This window comes from Leptonychotes weddellii, chromosome 8 (genome assembly GCF_054177405.1).
Source record: "Leptonychotes weddellii isolate Sample4059 chromosome 8, ASM5417740v2, whole genome shotgun sequence".
Taxonomy (NCBI): Eukaryota; Metazoa; Chordata; class Mammalia; order Carnivora; family Phocidae; genus Leptonychotes; species Leptonychotes weddellii.
The window spans coordinates 31050016-31070747 of record NC_138376.1 but is presented as its reverse complement, the minus strand read 5'-3'; the positions used below and the strand labels follow the sequence as shown (position 1 = coordinate 31070747).

The following is a 20732-nucleotide window of genomic DNA, read 5'->3' as shown; positions in this document are numbered from 1 at the left end:
CTGCTTGTGCTCCCTGTCTGTCTGTCAATAAATAGATAAAATCTTTAAAAAAAGAAAAAAAGAAAATATTTTCTTGGCATTCCACGCTGTGTCCCCCTCCCCTCCGCCTCTGGGGGTCCGCTCTCTCCCCTTGCTACTAAACTCATTGGAAGAGAGACCACACCTCTGCCTCCATCCCCACTCCACACACTGGCTCCTGAGCTCATCCCTGTCCTTGGAAACTGCTGTCTTAGGGTACCAGAGGCCTCCCGTTGCCAAGTCCCATGGTGGTGGTGGTGGGGTGGGAGTCTCCTGGCCCTGAAGTCCACGGACCCCGCAGCCCCGTCACTGCCTCGGGACTGCCCTCCCTCCTGGCTCTTCCTCCTCCTTGCCCGCTGACCACGTCCGCCTCCCTTCACAGCTGTGCGTCTTGCCCTAGCTCCAGATGTGAGCCCCGATGTGCCCCATCAAGGAAGCTCTCTCTTTCTCTCCAGCCCCTCTGCACAGGGGCAGCACGATGTCCTGCCCGCCCCGCAAGCCCCGTTGAACATTTGACCTCTTCCTTGGCCCCATCTTGAGCCCAGAGGGGTTGCAAGGATGAGTTCTGTGGTACAAGATCCAAACCTTGGAATCATTCTTTTCTGGGTTTGTTTTTAAGTGAAATCTTCCAGCTGAACAAAAGATACAGGGCACAGGAGGATGAACTCCTGTGCCCCCACCCCAGCTCAAGAATGAATTCTTATCAATATACTTGAAGCCCCTTGAGTACGCCTCCCCACTGCATTCCCCACCTGCCCCAGAGAGGGAGTGACCTGGGTTCGTGCTCTCTCAGTCTGACAAATTATTTAAATGTTCGCTACACGTTTGCTATACGTGAAATATGGCATTGTTATGCCTATTTGCAAGCATTATGTAAACGGCAATACTCTGTATCTTTCTTCCACTTACTTTTTCTTCCCTCAAATGTACCCTGCGGATACAAGCAGCTCTTACGTATTCCCTTTCTGTGCAGCATAATGTTCCGATGTGAAAACGTGCCACAGACCTTTAGAATACGCTCAGTGGAGGCCATTCGGGACCTCTCTTCTCTCACACAGGCACCCTGTCCCATCTTGTACTCTGTGGTTGTTCAATGAGCCTCCTGACATCATTCTCCAAAGCACCCTCCCTATCTGGGACTTGGTCACCTGCCACCCAACAATGCAGGCGGCCACCTGGCCGGCCCCCACCACCCTACCATTTCACCCAGCCTGTTCTCTTCACATCTACTTTCCCTCCAAACCTAACATCCATCTGTCACTGCCTTGCTCTCACCTCTTCCTGGGCTCACTGCCCCATGCCCCTGGCTTGGACCCCGCGTACTTGGCCTGTGGGCCCCCCAGCAGCCTGGCTCCCACCTCCCCAGTGTCATCTTCCTGTCCCTCAGCCCCTCATGGTCCCCCCCACCCCTGAACATCCTAACCGGTCCCACCCCTGCCTCCACTCCCTTACTGCCCCACTTGGCAAGCTCTCCTTCTATCTGATCTTTCCTTCCAGGCTCCTCATCGGCCTCATCGTCTCCACGAGGCCTGCTCTGAACCCTGCCGAGGGCCAAGCATGTGGTGTCGGAACCACTTGGAAGCCAAGCCCGCTGTTTATCTGAACACAAGACTGTCCCCCTCTGGGCGCATGGGTGGCTCAGTCGGTTAAGCGTCTGCCTTCGGCTCAGGTCATGGTCCCAGGGTCCTGGGATGGAGCCCCGCATTGGGCTCCCTGTTCCGCGGAGAGCGTGCTTCTCCCTCTGCCTGCCCCTCCCCCTGCTTGTGCTCTCGCTCTCTCTCTGACAAATAAATAAAATCTTAAAAAAAAAAGGCTGTCCCCCTCTGATGGGAACTCCTCAGGGACAAGGGCCGTGCCAGGAAGCCTCTCGGGCAGCCTCAGGAGCATGGCGCTTGTGGGGTCCTAGCGGGCGCCAGCCTGGGTTACATGCTTCCCATCTGCTGTTGCTCTGATTCTCCCCTTCATCTCCTGCCGGTCAGGGCTCCTCATCGCCACGTTAGAGATAAGGAAACCCACCGCAGTCCCCTCCCTGAGGCCTCCCCAGTACCAGAGGATGTGAATGCGCTTTGGATGTGAACAGTGGCAGGCGGGCGGAGCTGCCAGCAGCCCGCGGGACTCCCTGCCCCTGCCTCTCCCGCCCGGATTCAGCCCTCCGTCCCCTGCCACAGGAACCTTCTCCGAGCTCCGCTGAGGCCCCTCTACAGGCCTGAAATGTCTCTCCTCTCCCCCAGCATTTCCCCTCCCTAGCTCCAGCCCCTCCTCCAGGGAGTCCTCCCGGAGCGCTCTGGTCCCCCACCCCATGTGGTCATTGGTCTTGTACACCCAAGACTACATTTTATTAACAGCTATTATGTGCTGTGGGCCTAACACGCGCCACTTTTTTATATATCATTATTCCTCTCAGCAAGCCAGAGATGATCATCCCACCCCAGTCTACAGATGAGGAGATGGAAGCCCAGAGAGGTCAAGACGTTTCCCGAAGCCCCAGAGCTAGCACGTAGCAGAGGGAGGACTTGGACCCTCGTTGGGCTGACTCCCGCAGGGCCCGAGTTTTCTTCCTCGTAGCCCTGGGCACTCGGCCCATCTCCATCAGTTTCTCAGCCAGAAAACCAGCTCTCTGAGAGCAGAGACACGTCCTGTAGTTCTCTGGTGTCCGCCCGCCCCTACGCACCCCTGCGCTTGGCCCGTTCCTAAGCCCAGGCAGTGGCCTGATGTAGACGATCTGAGCTCCGGGTTCGAGAGCAGGAGGGGCACTGACCCCTAGCGGGGGTAGAAGCCTCCTACCTAGTCTGGGCCAGAAGCTCCAGGGTGCCCATCCCACCTCTGCACCCGCCCCCCACCCCCATTAATTTGGCCCATCACCCCCTGCACCCTGGCCCCGGCCCCTCCTGGCTAGGACAGAGCGCCTTTCAGCCCAGGCTGCCACCATGACCTCCTTCTCGGGAGGGGCTGTTTTTCTAAACTTCTGATCCTGAGGTGGAGGCCGACTGCAGGTGCGGAGAGGTCCTGGGCTTGTGTGATGGGATGGCTCTTTGACCACCGCGTGCTCTGTGTCCCTGCCCTGGGTGTCCACAGGCTAATTGCGGGCTGCCAAGCTGGAAGAGACCTCGGGGTGTAAACAGAGCCCGAGTAGCGAGCAGCACGTGTGCGCGCCCGTGTGCGTGTGAGCACAGGCTCAGGTGTGAGCTGGTGTGTGGTCCCTGTGAATTCCCCACCTCAGACAAGGGCCTCTTTGTCTCCGCCGCTCTGCCGCTCTGCTCCGTCAGAAGGCCCCCGCTTGCTTATTTTTATAGGGTGTTCCAGCCTTCTCTTCAGTTCCCTCTGTCCCACAGTGACGATTCCAAACCCCGACTTACCTCATCCTGCCGAGAGGAGGATGGCCGCTGGGGAGCTCTGAAGCCAGGGCCTTGCCCCTGGCTCTGAGGCACTTTTACCTCAGTTTCCCCATTGGGAGTCTTCAGGAAGGGATGGGGGAAAAGCCAAGGTAAATAGTGTCGCTACAACGCTAAGACTAAGCCACTGAGCCTCCCTCTTCCGTTTCCCCACCCTAAGCCACAGGTTCCTCATTTAACGTTTTATCTGTTAATCTCTTCAGTTCCTGTGCCTCATCTTCCTCATCTGTAAAGTGGGGATAATGATGGCATCTGACTCAGAGTTGTGAGGATCACATGAAAGATAAAGTGCCTAGAACTGTGTCCACACAAGAAGAGCTCATTAGCTCATTAAATGTTAGCAATGATTACCATCGAACATGTTTATTGAGCCCGTCTGCCCGCCGTACTTGTCTTCAGAGACCACTTCCTTCCAGATCACTCTTCAGCATTTCCCCCTGCCTTCTCAAGACCATTTCCGTTCAGGAGGCTTCCTAGGTCACCGTGTTGGAGAGGTCCGGGAAGCCCCCAGGCAGCAGAGGGAACCCGTTTGTGCACTGGGTCCTGGGTTGAAGGGTTGTAGTTCTCACAGGAGATTGAGTCCCTCCTCCCCTCACCCTCCTCCCCACACCCCACCTCCCCTCCGACCGGCACTTAAGCTCAAAGGAGGAGCCCAAGGTCCGCTTTGTCTGTAGCGCCCTCTGCTGGCCGTTGGCAAAAGACCTTGGGCAGGGGAGACCAGTTAATGGTAGAGGGAGAGAAGAACTTTCCAAATGCGAGGAGAAGGGGGACTTCTGTCCCGGGCAGAGCCCAGAGTGCTACCCTCTCAACCCCAAAATATCCGACTTGGAGGAGCCCTCCTTTTTTGCCAGCCTGAGAACAGGTTCAGCGGAGAGCCTCCCTCTCCCCATCAGGGCGGAAAGGCTAAGACCAGGAAAAGCTGCAGCCCCCACTAGCCACCTGCCCCCATCCCCGGGGACAGCAGTAAGAAAGAGAGACGAGACAGTAGGCAGAACTTCTGGACAGCAAAACATGACGAGGGGGCTTAGGGGGTTGGTTCTTATTTAGAGGAAGGTCATGGGACAGGGTCCCCCATGGAACCTGTGAGATCAGTAAGAAAAATGAGTTATGGAGTTGTAAGCCTGGTGCACTCGGAAGGTGGTGGCCCACAGCAGTTTCCTGTTGCTTATATTACAAGACTCCTCTCCTCCTCAGTCAAAGCCCGAGATAGATCCTCACTCCATGTCCGAGTGCACTGACCAGACATTTGCTCTGCCTCTGGGGAAGGAATTAAAAACAAAGACCAAAACCAAAACTCTAGTTGAAGCAGGAGAAACTGAAGTTAGACTGCTGAAAGGACTGTCATGTGAGGCTGGGTGTTGTCTCTGGTGCAGGAGGGACGTGCGTGAGGCTAGGCAGAGATCTTCTTCTCCCAGGGCAGGGGGAGAAGGTAAGGGGACTGGGAGCTTGGCAGCAACACCTCTGGATTTGGGGCTTTGGAGCGGGCAGGTGGGTCCCCCAGGGGAAGTGGTGGCAGTGAAATCATAGGTAATTGTTTTATTACATTGCAGGGGATGCCACTGTCCACACAGATGATGTGCAGCTAGCTCTGTAAGGGCCAGCAGCCTCCACACAGGGCAGGGACGGCCAGCCTGTGGGTGGACGCTTGGGGGGTACTCAGGCTCCAGGCTGAGCTCCCCAGGCCTGACCTGGCCGGGTCCTCTGAGATGCTCTGAGGAGAAACCGGGATTCACCCCAGGCCCGTGCAAGTGTCTGGAGGATTAGGGCGGGGAGGGGGTGGGAGAGGTGGCGTGGACAGGGGTGAGGCAGAGAAATGGGAGAGACACAGAAGATAACAGATCATGATGGAAAGCAGTAGGAAAGGACAAGACAGTTCTGAGACGGAAGTCAGCGAAGACTCCCATTTTCAGGTCCTGCCCCGTTTCCTACCTCACTTCCCCCCTCCCCAAGTTTGGTTTTTGGAAAGTTCCAGCAGTTTGGTGATTTGGGGGAAGGGTGACTGATTCCAACTGGGTTGCTTTCTCCACACCCACCCCTCTACCTCCTTGCTTCCCCCCAAGGACACACATTCTTTCTGGGGGCCCCTGCCCCAAGATAGAGGTCTGGGGGCCGTGCCCTTGAGGAGGAAGTGTTTGGAAGGTGCTCGAGGTGCTGGAAGAAGGGAACTGGCAGGTGACGCTGGTGGCTGACGGCCTCTGGACACTGAGGTGGGCGGGGCTCCCCTGTTGGGGCGGGGCCAGGAATTGCCTGGGGATGCAAGGCTGAGGGAGGTGTCAGGACACACCTTTGGTTTAACAGCTTAGGCTTCCTCCCTTCCTTCTCGCCCCTAACTGTCCAGGGTGCCCCTACCCGCGCATTAGAGTAACCATTTTCTGACCCTGAGCCCAGCAGTACAACACCGACCCCACACTGGGCGGCAGGCGCGCACCCACTGACAGCCCCATCCCCACACGCAGGCGCATACACACGCCCCTATCCACGCAGCCCCCGTTGAAGACAGCGTGATGGGCCCAGAAGGGCACCTGGGCCTGCGGGCAGACACACGTCTTCAGGGGTGGTGGCCCCGCAGAAAGAACCCTCTCCAGCCCTGAAGGAAATCTCCCTGCTGAACACACCCTTGCCGGAAGGGGCGGGGACTGGCAAGAAGGAATTGTGACTTCGGGGAGAAAGCAGAATGACCCAGAGACCTGGTTTGAGAGAAAATACCAGAGAACGTGGGTGACACTGGAAGAGGTGCGCGGGGGGGGGGTCTGCTCCTGGCCCACTCACGCACTCCCAGAAAGCGCCCCCACGGAGCCCCCACTGTCTGCAGGGGCCTGCTGCCTTCAGCTCCCCAGAGCAATCTTGCCACTTTCGTGTCCTTCCCCCCTCACCTTGGTGACACACGCAGGGCCCGGTGAATAGAGGACGTTTAATATTTCTGTGCTGGTCAAACAGAACACAGGTGGGGAGTACATAGGGGAGGGGGCGGAGGGCCCCCTGCCTCTCAGGAGGGGTGGCTTGTGAAGGGGTGTGTGTGGGGGGGGGATTCTTGGGAAATAGTCCAAGGAGTCTTCTCAGCAAAGGGGCCTGGCCTGGGGTATCATGAGCATCCAACACACCCAGTCCTTGGCCTAAGTTGGGGTCCCCCATAGGGGGTCTGTGGACTCTTTTTTTTTTTCCAGCTCCTTTGCTGGAATCCACACTCCCAGCATGATGGGGGACTTGGTCCTAGCGAGGGGTCTGGAGAACCCCCAGGAAGCAGCCCAGGGTTGGGACTAGGGCTCGAGGCCCACTGCCCAAGAGGAGAACCCCTTGGGGTGCTGAGAGCAGTGCGCCTCCTTCCGTCTGCCCTTTTTCCTTCCTCCAGGCTGGCCAAGAGCAGAGTGGGGGTGAGCAGGGCCCCCCGCCTCTACTGAGTCCCAGGGTCCTCAGGGTGGGGTGGAGGAAGGGTGGAGAGAGGGTCTGGGCCACCAACAGACACTGTAAACTTTGGTTTGAAACAATAACTTAAGTGGAGGGAGGGCTTCCAGCCTGCGGCCAGGGTCGGGGAGCAAGGAGGAGCAAGGGGTGCAGGAGGCGACAAAGGAAAAAGCCAACAAAAAGTTTTGGTTTTTGCTTCCGGCATAAGAAAGGTCTTTGGTCATCGGTTTAACTGGGGTGGGGGGGTGGTGGTGGAGAGGGGTCAGGGAGGGGTGCTGAGGGAGGACTACAATGGGGGACCTGTAGGCTGGGGGTGACCTGTCGGGGTCACAGCAACCACCTGCCCCTCAAACCTGGTTTCAGCCTGGCCTTTCCTGTGACAGAGGCAGGATGCTTCCTGGTGGCCCTGGCCGCGCCTCTGACCCCAGCTCCAGCTTCAAGGGCAGCGTGGCTCCCTCCAGCGGCACCCCCCTCCGTTAGTCCACCTGGCACGGACCTCTGTGAGGAGGCCGGCGCTGGGCCTCTTGCTCTGCTCCCGGTTGTGGGGGGCAGCTGAGGAGCACCCAGTGAAGCGGGTAGAGGCCCGGTTCAGCCTGGGTTCTGTCTCAGGTTGAGGGCAGGGGCTGGAGCCGGGCAGCCTGGCTCCCACCGAACCCCCAACAGGGCCACAACTTGTCCCGCCCCAGCTGTGGCCTTTGAGTGGACGCAGCTGAGGGGGCTGGTTTCTTCTGGGGATGGTCTGAAACTTCAGCTCCGCTGCCCTAGGCCGGGGCAGGGGCGGGAGTTGGGGGCAGCGGGGAGATTTCTTCACAGTACGGAAAAGAAGGTGGAAGGGAGCACAAATTAGGAAAGTGGGGGCCTCTGGCCAGAACACACTGCCAGAGCCAGGTGCGAGGGGCCCTGGGTTTGAGAGGGGTGGCTTAGCCCCGCCTGCGGGTCTCCATGGCGCTGAGGGGCCCTGTAGGGGAGAGCTGGTGGGGGAGGAGGGCCCTGCTGCTGCTGGTGGTTGGGGGGTTGGCGGTATTCAGATGTAGGGGAGGGTCTGAGGAAGGGTCTGGGCCCTCCGTGTCCTCTGCCGGTCCCAGACCAGGGGTTCTGTGTCCCCTCGGGGGCGGGGCCGTCCCCGCCCCCGAGCGTCTGTCAGTCAGGTCACATTGGGAGTTGCTGGCCCAGCCCCCCCATCTGAGTCCTGGAAGTGCCTTGAGGTTTGGGCGGGGCTGAGGAGTGGGGGTAGGTGGGGCCTGGGTTCCGGAGGGAGGGGTCTCACCCCTGCCCAGCCTGCCCCTAGAGGCCCTTAGGACAGTTCCTCTCCCGGCAGCTCCTCCTCCAGGTCCCTGTCTTCTGGAGGCCCCGCGGTGCTGGGGTTGGCGGGGCCCAGGGGAGGGCCCGGCCGCCTGTCTTCCTCCGCCTCGGCCGGCTCCTCTTTCACCTGCACCTGGTGGCTGTGACAGGAGCGATCGTGTGGGCACCCCAGGGGCCTTCCCTGGCCCCCCAAAACATCCAGAATTTGGGGGCGCAGTGGGGGCTATTCCCATCTCGCCTCCCCAGGACCGCATCATCCCTGAGCCCCTGGGGCCTGACGTCTTGGGTCTGCTCTCCCCAGGAGCTCTCCTCTGACGAAGGGGGAGGTTGGGAAGGGGAGAGGCTGACTCTGGTAGGGGAGGAGACAACAGTGGGAGAGGAGGAAGGAGAAGAGGAAAAGGAAGGAAAGCTGCGGCAAAGAGGGGAATAAAAAGGGGGAAGAGGGAGGAGAATAAGAAGGGAGAGGGGAGAGAGAGAGGTCACTTGTCCTGGGAAGACAGGTGTGTGTGTCTGTTGGGAGGGTGGTAAGAGGGGGATCCCACCTGCAGGGGCATGGGGGGGCACTGGGGGGGCTCCATGCCGCGTGCTCACCTGTACTGGGGCGGGGAGAGGCGAGGGGGGCTGCTGCTGCCATTGCTGGGGAGTGGCTCCACGGGGGCACCCACTTCGTCGTGGCTGAGGGGCAGGAGGCTGCCAGCGGAGCCAGGGTTCAGCACGCCAGGGCTGCTGAGGAGGGGGAAGCTGCTCTCGGCCAGCGCAGCCTGGAGGGTTGGCCCCGTGAGCTGACGTCCAGGGCATCCCTGCCCCGCCCCCAGCCAGCCCTTGGGGGGGGGGTGGTCTCTGTGCAGACGGCCTTGCCAACAGCACAGCCCTCCAAGGCCAGATCATGACCCTGACCTGCTGCCACCTCCCAGCCTTCCTGGGAGCCTGGACCTGACCTATCCCTTCCCAGGAGGCAGAGGACCCCCAGACTGACAAGAGGGAACGGGACCCCATTGGTTATGCCAGCCTCCCTCCTTGCTCTCTGCCCCGCCTGAACCCAGCCTTGAAAGTCAGAGGTGGGGGCCGAGCCCGGAGCTGGACTGGGGCAGAGGGCTGGGGTTTGGGCCACCCAGAGTGGTCTTCACCCTCCTGCCCCTCCTCTGACAGATGGGCCCTTGGCAGGGGAGAGTGGGGGAAGGTCAGTGTGTGGGGGCAGGGACGCAAGGGGCCAAGACGAAGAGGGCTCTGGTCAGGGTGCACGCACCTGGTAGCTGGCATTAAGTGCTCCATAACTGAGGCCCGAGATCATGTTCTTCACCAGGGTGGGGCTCCTGGAAGACCGAGAAGGGACTGTTTGGTTCCGTCATTCACTTACTCCTCCTTTGCGCCCTGACCCTTACTAGGCCCTGCTCTGTGCCAGGGACTGTTCCATTCCCGATCCTAGGAGGCCAGGGCAGGGTGAACACTGTCTGCTGAGTCTTACTCAACCCTCACACTGACAGGGCACGGCCCCTTCACAGCTCCCGTGCTGAGGCTCTCCGGGGCTCTGCAGCAGGGGGAACAGGGATCCCTCCCCACACCTGTCTTCACATCATGCCACCCCAGCGGGTTTTCTCTGCTGTTTCCAGGGTTCGGCAGGTCCAAACTAGAGCCCTGATAGTCCCGCATCTGTAACACCCACACTATCTTGCCATCCTGAATTCTGGGACATCTAACAGCCATGGGCTCAGCTGGTCCCCATGTGCGCTCCACACCAAAGGCTTTTCTGCATGGGAAGGTGTTCAGGAGTTGGGTCGGGTAAAGCAATGGCTCAAGGCTGTCCCTCTTCCGTAAGGATTAATCCCCCATCTCCTATTTACAGAGCATCTATGAGAGGTTAAGGAACTGGCCCAAGGTCACACAGCCAGGGAGCAGCAAAGCTGCACTGGAACCCACGTCTTCTAGCTGCCATCTGCCCATGCCCCAGCTCCGACCACGGCTACTTTGGGTCTCCGTCTCTCTCTGGTCCCAGGCCCTCAGGCTCCTTCCCTCAGTCAGAAATAGGGACAGAAGAAGACATGAATGTCCTCTGTCTGATCACCTATCACTTCCAGATTCTGGGCTCCCCTGGGTTCCTCCATCCCTCTTCTCCCCACCTCACCCCAAAGTGGGAAGGACTGGGTACACAGGGGTGTCCTGGAGACAAATGGGGGGTGACCCAGTCCACGCCGCAGGTGGGTGCCTCTGCTCAGGGCGGGGCCCACATACCCTGTCATCTTTGGTGGCCTCCGCTTCTGATACTCGCGTTCGTCCACAGTCCACACGGCGCCCTTGACGTTCTCCACGCGCACGAAGCACTTGTGCAGGCTGAGGTTGTGCCGCACAGCGTTCTGGGGGTGCAGTGACAGGGCGCATGCTCAGAGGCAGCCTGCTCGGCCCCTTCCCCGCTCTGGCAAGCTCACACAGCAAAGTCCCTGTCCCACAGTCAGTCCCACTGCGTCGCACCTCCCCAGGCCCAAGGCCACGCAGGCTGCCACAGGGAGGAGTCCCCCTGCCTATCTCCTGCCCTGGACCCAGGGACCACCAGGGTCTTTGTTGCCAACAACCCGTTTTATGATCCGCTCCCCTTCTCCCTGCCGTGTTTTGGAAAACTGTCTACCAACTGAACACTATCCAGGTAGGAATCATTTGTTTTCCCGGCAGCACTGATCAGACACAGGTAGCTGTCACTTGGGGCCCCTGGTTGCCATGAGCCCACACTTGGGCCCTGGCCCATCAGCGAGCCTGGGACCTGTTATCTCAGGTGCATTCGGCTTTACAAGTTTTGGAAGTAAATCAGGAACCCTCGCTGCAACACTCTTCAGCCTCTAGGAGTGTGGGAGCCATGGCTTCGAGAAGAGACAGCTTAAGAGCATGAGGTATACAGCAGGCCTCTCATATATACTTGTTGAAATAAACTGGGAGAAAGAAGAGCACGGGTTTAGTAGCTGTGAGGCAGGAAGAGGAGAGAAAAGAGGGAAAGTCACCTTGTCGCTCCCACCTCCTCCTGGCAGGGTGACTTCAGGAATTGAGGCCATCTGAATTGTAGGACACTTGGGTAAGGAGGGAGGGCTTGGCTCCATCCCCCCCGGGGGGCCTCGATGAGGGCCTGAGTCCACCCACTCCCTCCATGTCCCTCAGTCCTGTCTCCGTACTCTCCTCTCTCAGCTTCACGCCCCTCCCCATCAGCTGTCCCTGTCCCTGTTACCTGTCCTCCCTCAGCCTCCCCCGCCTCGTCCCCATCCTTGTCTCCTCTTTACATTTCTAAACGGGGAAGAAAGCCGGCAGGGCGGGCAGCCCGTGCCCCTGGAGATCCCCTCCTCCTCTCTCCCTTCCAACTCTTGCCACTTGCAACTGGCCCGATTTCATTACCAATTTTAATTTGCCTCTAATTAAATCCTGTGTATTTTTCCGACTCGCTTGCTAATCCACGAGGGAGGCGGGCGGCTGGAGTGGAATCTCTTGGAGCGATAATTACAAAGGGCCTAATCACGCCGGGGCTCCTGCCTTGGAATAAATTTGCCCGCATTACGGGGCTCCGATCCTCCGCTTTGCAAATGAGAATGACCCCAATTTCCGAGGATGGCCTCACCGGGGCTTTTTTCCCTCATTTCGAAGCCTGATTCGTGATGAGAGACTAATTCGTTACGCTGAAACATTAACGGCAATTTAAGGGGTCTGGCGGGGGCTGCGTAAACAAAAGGACGGGCCCACAACATGGGCCCTGGGAGGGGATGGACACAGAGGGAGGGCTGGTGAGGACCATCAGCTTGGCAGATGGCAGCTCTGTCCCTGGATGAACGGCAGCTGGCCTGGCCCATGCTGGCTCCTGAGCCCTTCTGCCCTGGTCCGAAGTGGACAGCATCTCAGGCTGTGGGCCAGAGAGGGTGAAAGAGGGAGGATGGAAAGAGGAGGAGGAGTTGAGGAGAAGAGGGACCTCAAGGGGTAGATAAATGGGTGGATGGTGGAAGGCGAACAGTTGGGTGTAGATAGGGTATATTTCCCCAGAAACATGAAGGAAGCTTGGCTGCAAAAATCCTGACGGTCAAAGTGGACCTCAAGCTGAGACAGATTCTGCTGTGCCACAGGGAGGAAGTCGCAGAAACAGCAGGAGAACGCTGCTCACTAGGGTGGTCACCTGCTCATTCAGCTAGTGTCGCACCAGGACCCACACGAGGTGAGGGGACGTGGAGGTGAAGACCCGGGGGGTGAGAGACACACCACTGGGATGACCCTGGCCGGGCGACCACCGAAGGTGGCATGGAAGGCCAAAGGGGCTCAGCTAAACGGGAGGGGCTTCAGGACGGTCCTTGAGGGGTTTAAGGAAGTCACCCAAACCAGCTCCTCCTGATCTCGACAAAGGAGGGAACAGGAAAGGAGGGTAGGTGGGTGAGGGACACTCTGCCCCCAAGGAGGAAGCTGTCTTGGAAACAAGGCTCTCTAGTCTCACCCCTACAGGTAGAGAATTAACCTGCGTTATGAACATAAACATTAGATAACAGCTTTAATGATCCTTTATGTTTGTAGAGGACTCTCTCACTTTCTAAAACCTGGTACCCAAACTGGCCCGGAAGGTTGGAGACTGGACCCAGCGCCCCAGCAAGGCCCTGCTGGCTCAGGGAGAGGGCAGGACCAGGCTGGCAGGAAATGACATCACTCACAGCCAATCAGAGTAGCTGCCCCAGCCTCGAAGCCTCTCTCCCCAGGGCGGGGATAGGGAAGGTCGTGGAGCAGTCTCTCCTGCTGCGGTTAGCACGTTTCAGTGCAGAGGAGACTGGGCCCTGTGTAGACCCCACCCAGCCCGGCACTGGTGGGGAGGGGGCCTCAGTGACACTTGTTGAAAGCTGGCCAGGAGGTGGGGGAGCTTGTTTTGCTGCAGTCTCTGAGCTGACCAGCAGGGGGACTCATGAGCCAGGGATCCAATTAAGGTTCTGAGCTAAGGACTCCTTCCCCGGTGTCTAACCTTCCCCGCAGGGCGCCAACACTCCCTTCTCCTTCCCTCCACCCCCTCCCAATTTAGATATCCCTTTCCACTCTGCTGCACAGACACTAAGATTCTCACCCATCAGACAGACAGACAGACAGACAGACACACACACACAGACACACACCTCCCCTTCCATCTTGGCTATGGGAAAACAAATGGCTGAGCGCCCCAGTCCACATCTCTGTGTCCCATTTTTTTAGGGTCCCTCCCTTCCTTGCCTCTGGTCCCCTGAGAAAAGTCTATGGCTGAAGGTGTTGAAACGACTAATTGGATGGAGACAATTATCTTCCTGCCGCCATGGCAGAGCTGGGGAGAGGGTGGCGGGCCTGTGGTTATGTCCCAGTGCTCAGTCCACGTGTCCGCGCCTGCACACTGCCCACCCCACCCCCCGGCTACAGAGCATGCACCTTTAGCCAAGGTACCCAGACCCTTAGGGTCTCTTGAGAATGTAACCCAGGCCTCCCTAACAGGCTCAGGCATTACGGACTTCTGGAGGCCCTACTTCATGGGGCCTATAGGGGAGCACTCCAGGGAAGGGGAGAATTTCTTGCCAGAAAGAAGGCAGCACAAGGCTGGAAAGAAGGGGCTATTAAGGGGCAGTTAGAGAACATTCCATAGCCCATGATGAGCGTGGAGGGGCCCATGGTGCGGCCCAGGCCCTACTGGGGCCATTTCTGCAGAACTGCCCCTCTGAGGGGACTAAATGTGACGCAGCCTTGGTCTCAAGGAGATGTGGAGATGTCTGAGGGTGACTGGGGCCCTTGGCAAGGAGGAAGGAGCATGCCTCACCTTCCAGGTGGCAGTGTTTCTCCGGAAATAGGCGAACATCCTGGTGAACCAGTTATAGATCTCATTCAGGGTCAGCTGCCTGTCAGGGGTTTCCAGAATGGCCTGTGGGCCAGAAAGAATCAGAGGGACCCTCAGTCTGGGCCTTGAAGGGTCACAGGCCTGTGCTCTCTCCCTTCTGCCTGGCCCCCGACTCTCAGCCCTGAGAACAGAGGATGCCCACTACAGAGGCTTGTGGACAGGAGGACTGGTGGGTGTCGTCGATCCCCTGCATGGGGCAGGCTGCTTATGGCCCAGCCAGAGGCTGAAGGAAACACGAGCCTCAAGGGCTATGTATTTGTGCAAGGAGCCCATGAACTCCTTCTGGAGGGGAACTGGCATCAAGGGCCCCCGCCCTGGAAGGAAAATGAAGCAGTATTCTTGGGAGAGAGATATCCACGGGGTGGGGGCTGTTTGCAATTTATCCTGATTTTGGCAAAGGGTGCCCTAAGCATGAGGTGGGGTATGTGTGCATATATAGGGATATGTATGAGGATGTGTGTGCCTACCTGGGAGGTCAGAGCAAGAGGACATCTGTGCAAATGCCCATTCATATGAATATTAGTGAGCATTAAGGACGTGAGGGAGGGAACAGAGGAGAGAGAGAGTGTGTGTGTGTGTGTGTGTGTGTGTGTGTGTGTGAGAGAGAGAGAGAGAGAAAGAGAGGGTTGGCGGGGAGGGAGGAAAGGAGGGGCAGGCGGGTAGGTGGCAGCCAACTGAGAGTGACCGTAAGTCTCTCAGAAAATAGTCTCCCAGGAGCGTACGTACATGGGAATGAGAGAATGAATGACCCAGTGGGTCAGCAAAACCAGCGTGTGTGCCCTCAGAGGGACGCCCGCACAAGCAGCGCACGGACTCAGACGGAGCCTGGGCCAGAGGCCGTCCAGCCGGGAAGGAAAGCCCTTGTGCCCATGGGAGAGGACAGGTGTGGGAGGGGAACTCTCTCTTCCGGCCCCAGGACCCTCATGGAGGCTGGGACACTGAGGTGGGGGTGCAGCCTGGGTGCCCTTCCCACCCCCTCTGTCTATCTTCCATGCCCACCTGGCGGATGAGGGAGGCGTAGGTGAAGGGGGGCCTGACGTCGGCGTTTTTGTAGAACTCATGATTCTGGGCCAGCTCTGTGGGAGAGAGGCAGAGGATGAGGTGGCCGGACCGGGGGGTCCAGCTTGGGGGGAGGGGATGACCCTCCTGGCAGTCCTTACCTGAGGAGATGGGGGAGCAGAACTTGTCACTGCTCCTCCGGCGGGCGGGGCCCCCGCTGTGCAGGGAGGCAGAGCTGAGGCCAGGGGGCCGTAGGGGGGTGACAGGGGCAGCGGCCGAGGTGGGGGGGTGCACGAGACCATCTGGGAATGAGTCTGCTGCAGAGACGGTCACCTTGGAGAATGAGGAGCCGGGGACCGGGTTCAGCTGTGAGCAACGGGGAGGGTGCTGAGACCAGCGCCAAGGGTGGGAGTCCCAGGGGTTCTGGGAGGGCCGCAGGGAGGGGAGAGTCACTCACTGGCTGGCTGAAGGGCTTGGGCTCGGAGGGCCGCATGTGCAGGTGGGCCATCATGGCCTGCAGCCTCTCACTCTCCTTGGCGAGCTGTGGAGAGGCGGGATGTGGGCAGGGGCTAAGCCCCCGAGGGGTCCAGTCCTCTTCCTCCTCCACATCCCACCTCTCCCCCACCAGACACCCAAGAAAACCCCTCTTCCCACCACCCCTCTCCTCCACACATCAGCATCTGGCTTCCTCTGTCCCCTGCTCCTAGAAGGCCTCAGCTCTGCTCTGCCGCCTCCTACCCTTAAGGCCAGGGCCTGGGGTTGCCGGCTCCGTGAAGCCCTCCCCACTTCTCCTCCAGACCGTGCGTCCCAGGCTCGAGCTCAGCTTGCTGAGCTACAGGTCAGAGGCCCCCTTGCTAACAACACATGCTTTTTCTCCCCATCGAAGGCAGAGGCTGTGGCTGAACAACACCCAAGTTCAGTGGCACTTGTGTGTGAGAGGGTCCTCGTGCAATGAATGGAAACACAGGAATGGATGAATGATTCATTCACCCCCATTCATAAATTCAATAGGTCTTTCACAACTACCCTCTCATGGCAGGGCGCTCTGCTAGGTGCCAGAGGGAAATGCCGAACTATCCTGAGTACTACGTGCTACAGGGTGTAGACTCGGGAGCCAGAGAGCCGAGGTTCTGATCCTGGCTCTGCTGCCCACTAGGGTGAGTGAGCAGAAGCAAGTCACTTCGCCTCTCTGGGCCTCAGTTTTCCGTATCTGTAAAGTGGGGATGAGAATAGTACCTGCCATATACCGTTGTTTAGGACTCCTGGAATTCTATAGGTAAAGTATTTAAGTCAGCACCAAGTAAGTGCTCCGTACGTTAGCTGTTGGTATTTTTATGGTTTTTATATGGATGCCGCTCTTCTGGACCTCCCAGCAGATACACCCCAGCCTTGGTTTGCTCCTGAGAATCTAACTGCAATCACCTCACGACCTTGGGACTTAGGAGCAAGAAAGCGTAAGATGGCCCATCCTCAAGACCCTCTCAACCCCTCCTGGAAAGTCAGTGCTGAGGGTGGGGCAGGGCCTGGCGCTCCCCACATCCCTCCCGAGCACCCTCAGAGCCGCACCTGGATCTCCAGCTGCTGTACCACCTGCATCTGTACCCGGCACTGGGCTGTGCTCCGGTCATCCAGGGCGTGCTCTGTGTTGAGGTGTCTTCGGGGCAGGAGGGGGCAGAGAAGAGAGTTGGCCCTACTTTGCCTGCAGCCACCACCCTCCCATCCCGCCCACAGCCTGGAAAGCAGACAGACCAAGAGATACAAAGGGAAAGAGGTGGGGGGAAAAAACAAAACAAAACAAAAAAACCGGGGCAACGGGGCAACGAAGGAAGCTGCCTTCTCATCAGCCTCCTTTGATGTCTTTGCTAAAATCCCAGCTAGAGAGAGATCTAATTGCAAATGAACTAATTAAGTAAACCTCTGACGAAGCGTGAAAACAATTTGTTTGACCCTGATGCTGCAAGGGTCTGGGAGACAGCAGAGTTAATCAGTCAGTGACAGAGCCTGGCACGGCTGTGGCTGGCCGCCTCCCGCCCTGCCTGTCCACCGGCCTACGGCCTGTCACTCGGCCATCAGTCTCCCGGGCTGAGTCTGGGGGAAGCCGGGGAGGGCAGCGGGGGTGTCCTCTCCTGCTCCTCACACCCCTACCCTGAGGGGCTCTAACAGCCTGGGGACGGGGTTTATGAAGCCTGCACGTCCCTGCAAATATAGATGGGGGGGATCGGGGAGCTGGTGGGGCCAGGGAAGGAGCTAGGCTAGGCGCCCCAGGGGTGAGGACAGCAGGACAGCTGGTGGCTGAAGGACCAAACAGAGGCAAGCTAGGTGGCCGGCTGCGGAGGTGAGGGGCCCTGTGGAAAGGCTGCTGGGGAGGGGAAATGGAGAGTGGGGGCAACACTTACTTGATAAACTGGCCCAGGTCTTCACACAGGGTCTCACAGCCTGGCCACTTACACTCTCCGTGTCCGTAGAGGGGGTGGGAGCCTGGCGTCTCCTCGTGGGAGGAGCTAGGAGAGCAAGAGGGAGGCAGTGGTCAGGGACCGTGAAGACCCCAACAGCCCTGGGGCCCGTTCGGCTTGGTTCCCCTGCTGGTGATGTTTCTGTCCCTAATATGGGTTTCCCAGAGGCTGAAAACAATTCTGTGTGCCCTGGGAGAGGGGTAAACTTCCGGGTTCCCGAGCTCCGCCTCCCCCCGCCATCCCTCACCACGGGTGCCATCCCTCGGGGTCCCGGGGTGCCCCTGGGCAGGTCTGCAGTGCCCTCTCCCCGCCTAGGCTTCGCACCTGTCTCTCCGAGGTGTGAGCACAGTGGGCTGTCCGTTGGGCAGGGTGTGGTGGGAGAGGGGGGGTGAGACTTTGGGGGGGGCGGCAAACGAGGTAGCGGTGGTGGCTGAGCCGGTGAGGTCCAGCCCCTCCTGCTTGACGCTGTCCTCGGCGGGCTGCCCGGGGGCACCCTCGCCCTTCCACAGCTGGGGCAGGTCCGTCGGGCACACGGCTGCTGCGGGAGAGAGAGGCAGGAGGCTTGCGGGGCCTCAGGAACCCACGGGGCCTCCCAGCTGGCCGGGGGGCGGGGAAGGGGGGAGGGGGCTGCAGGCCGGGTCTGGGCTGGGGGGGGGTGGGGGGTGCACTCACCTTGCGGGAGGGTCTGGAGGGGCCCTGAGGCTTGGCTGGGCTGCAGGCTGACCAGCCCCTGTCTCTGCAGATTGAGCAGGTGCTGCTGCTGCAACTGTTGCATTTGCAGGAGCTGCTGCTGGAAGGCCAGCTGCTTGTTCCCCAGTGCCTGGTGGGGGGCCCGAGGGGGCGGGCAGAGAGGGGTGCCATCAGCCTCGGGCACGCCCTCTGGCCCCCACCCTGCAGCCACCCCCTCCCAGGGCCTGTCAGCCCCCGGAGCTGTCGTAGTGGTGTCCGCGGCTGCAGCCTCTCTGCTCCCGGCCCAGCTTCCATAGGGCTGCATGCCTCCTCGCAGTAAACACACACACGCACGCACGCACGCACGCACGCGCGCGCACGCACACCCGCGCGCGCCCGCGCGCAAACACACACAGCGGACCCAGACGCTCAGCACGACGCCCTCCTGCTCCCGCCCCCCTTCTTCCGCTGCCTCAGCTCCCCGCACCGCAGCTGTGCTCGCCTGGAAAGGAGGGGGGCTCTCATCACAATGATCGATGAGCCTGTCAGACTCCGGGGGCCACTCCCGCCTGGCGGGCACCCTTCCCACATGCCTGGGTGCCCCCCTTCTGCGCTGAGGAGGGGGCCTACCCCCTCCAGCTCCTCTCCTGCTTCTTAGATACAGGGAATCAAAGAGTCTGACGGGACCTTAAAAGATCAGCATCAGCTGGTCATCGGGACCCAGGCCTGGGGGAGAGTCACAGCTCTCCTGTTCAGGCGCACACTTGCTCACTTGCTCGCTGTAGGTCTGGAGCTCTGCTCTCTCCCTGTCTCCCCCCTTCCCACACCATTCAGTTCTTCACACAGGCACTGACAAGTCAGCCCGTCAGCAAGTCTTTTCTGAGCCCCAGGAGCCAAGCCTGTCCTGGGTGCTCGGGAGGCAGGGACGTAGCTGGCTGCCTGCCTGCCCTGGGGGTGGGGGGTGGGGGGCTGGCTATTCAATAAAGCCAGCCTAGAGATAATGCAGGGAATGCAACAATGACAAGACCTTGAGGGGGAGGCTGAGGGCGTTGGGAAATGACTGGGCGTCAGCAGGGCAGTCTTCTGGGAAGAGGCAACTCAGGACTTGGCTGTGGTTTGGCCAGCAGGAGGGAGGCACATGTCTGGGACATGGAGGGGGAGCCCAGGGCCCTGGTATGGAAGCTCAGGAGGCACTGTGGCCCAGGTGAGGCCGGGGATGTAGGCTGGGGAGTTCTCTGGAGGGGAAGGGCAGGATATTACAAGAAGTGGCAGAGGTTGGGGCAGAGTTGGGGGGAGCAGTGCAAGTGGTTTGCTGAGGGACTAGCAAACAGCGGGGGCAGGGGGAAGGGCGCTGAGGTGCTAAGTCACTAAGAGGCAAGTGGGCAGGAAAGGGCCAGACAAGGCAGCTGGTCATGAGCAAGGGCCACCAGATGCCCGTTCCCATTAATCCGACAACACGAGGCAAGGAGAGAAGGACAGTGGGGATGAGGGCACAGAGAACTGTGTGCTGTGCCCCCCCCCCCCCCCCGTTCCCATTCCCCCTCTGCCCCATGATTCCCTCCCAGCACTTCCTGATCTGTCTTCTATTCCCACAAGGCAATTCTCTCCTGGCCACTGTGGGATGCCCAGCCTCTGGCCAGGAGAGGACTGGGGCAGCGGTCCTTTGAGGGGGCACATCAGGCCTGTCCAAGCCCCTTACCTCTTTGGGTTGCTGCTTCCCAGCCTGCTGTTGGGTGAGGAGCTGTAAGTGGAGCTGCTCTTGCTGCTTCTTATAGTATTCCTGCAGCTGGGTGGGAGGTGGAGAGGGGCGGGGTGGGGGGAGTGGGTTACCGTGTGCCGGGGACTGCGGACCCCAGAACAACCCCAGCCCTGTCGTTATGGGGCTCCTGGAGGCAGAAGTAGGGAAGTCTCACTGGGGTGGTGAAAGAGACACCCTGCGGGGAGATGCCTGCTCTCCTCAGTCTGCTCTGAGGGTCCCCAGTAGGGCCTGGATGGGGAAGGAGTGGAGAAGGGAGAGGGGGCTTCACCCCACAGCTCTGAGCCCTCTCCTGCCTCTCTTTGGGTCTCCTGAATACATCACGACGAGGTGCCAGGATGTTCCAGTGCTTTGCCCTTCCCTGGGGTTCTGGATACAGAGGTGGGGCCGGCAAGAGGGGGAGCATGGGGGTGCTGCTGTGGAAGAGGCCTGACCCCTGACCTTTCCCCAGCTGCCCTGGAGGAATGCAGATCAGTCCAGCCCAAGCTGTCTCTCAGGTTTCTGTCTCTCAGGTTTCTGCCCGGGCTTTGGCCAGCAGGGATGTTGGCAGTAAACAAGGTGGGAGATGGGAGGCCAGGGCCTCCCCTGCCCCACCCTCCCCTCTCCGACCTCCCAGCTGCCCTGGGGCCAGACTCACCTGCTGCAGCATGAGCGCCTGTTGCTGCTGGAGCAAGGCTTGCAGCTGTGGGGGCGACAGGATCTGCTGCATCTGTTGGGGGGTAAGCATCTGCGGCGACATCATGGCCACCGACACGGGCACCTGTGGGATTGGGCCCCATTAGCCTGCTCCCCGCGCTCCCACCCACAGCATGGCAGTGTGGACCGGAGGGAGACGGCATGGGTTCAAATTCTAGCTCTGCCACCTACGAGCTGTGTGTCTTTGGACA

At 59.6% G+C, this 20732-nt stretch overlaps 1 protein-coding gene across 7 annotated transcripts in view; it reads right to left on the bottom strand.

Moving 5' to 3' along the window:
• Positions 1-3745: 3745 nt before the first annotated feature.
• Positions 3746-20732, bottom strand: part of FOXP4 (forkhead box P4) — a 52649-nt gene continuing 35662 nt past the window's right edge. The window contains exons 4-17 of one of the 7 annotated variants that reach the window (XM_081828210.1): positions 20483-20605; positions 19789-19875; positions 18093-18240; positions 17745-17958; positions 17364-17468; positions 16534-16621; positions 15425-15508; positions 15129-15333; positions 14968-15044; positions 13891-13992; positions 10344-10465; positions 9361-9427; positions 8706-8875; positions 3746-3953 (exon numbers count right to left, since the gene is read on the bottom strand). In XM_081828210.1, the coding sequence (XP_081684336.1) occupies positions 3884-3953; positions 8706-8875; positions 9361-9427; positions 10344-10465; positions 13891-13992; positions 14968-15044; positions 15129-15333; positions 15425-15508; positions 16534-16621; positions 17364-17468; positions 17745-17958; positions 18093-18240; positions 19789-19875; positions 20483-20605 (1662 nt within the window). In that variant the 3' untranslated portion in view covers positions 3746-3883. Of the gene's footprint in view, positions 3954-6307; positions 8255-8705; positions 8876-9360; positions 9428-10343; positions 10466-13890; positions 13993-14967; positions 15045-15128; positions 15334-15424; positions 15509-16533; positions 16622-17363; positions 17469-17744; positions 17959-18092; positions 18241-19788; positions 19876-20482; positions 20606-20732 lie in introns of those variants that run through there. The other 6 variants (XM_006729199.3, XM_006729198.3, XM_081828207.1 and 3 more) reach the window with 6 other exon arrangements.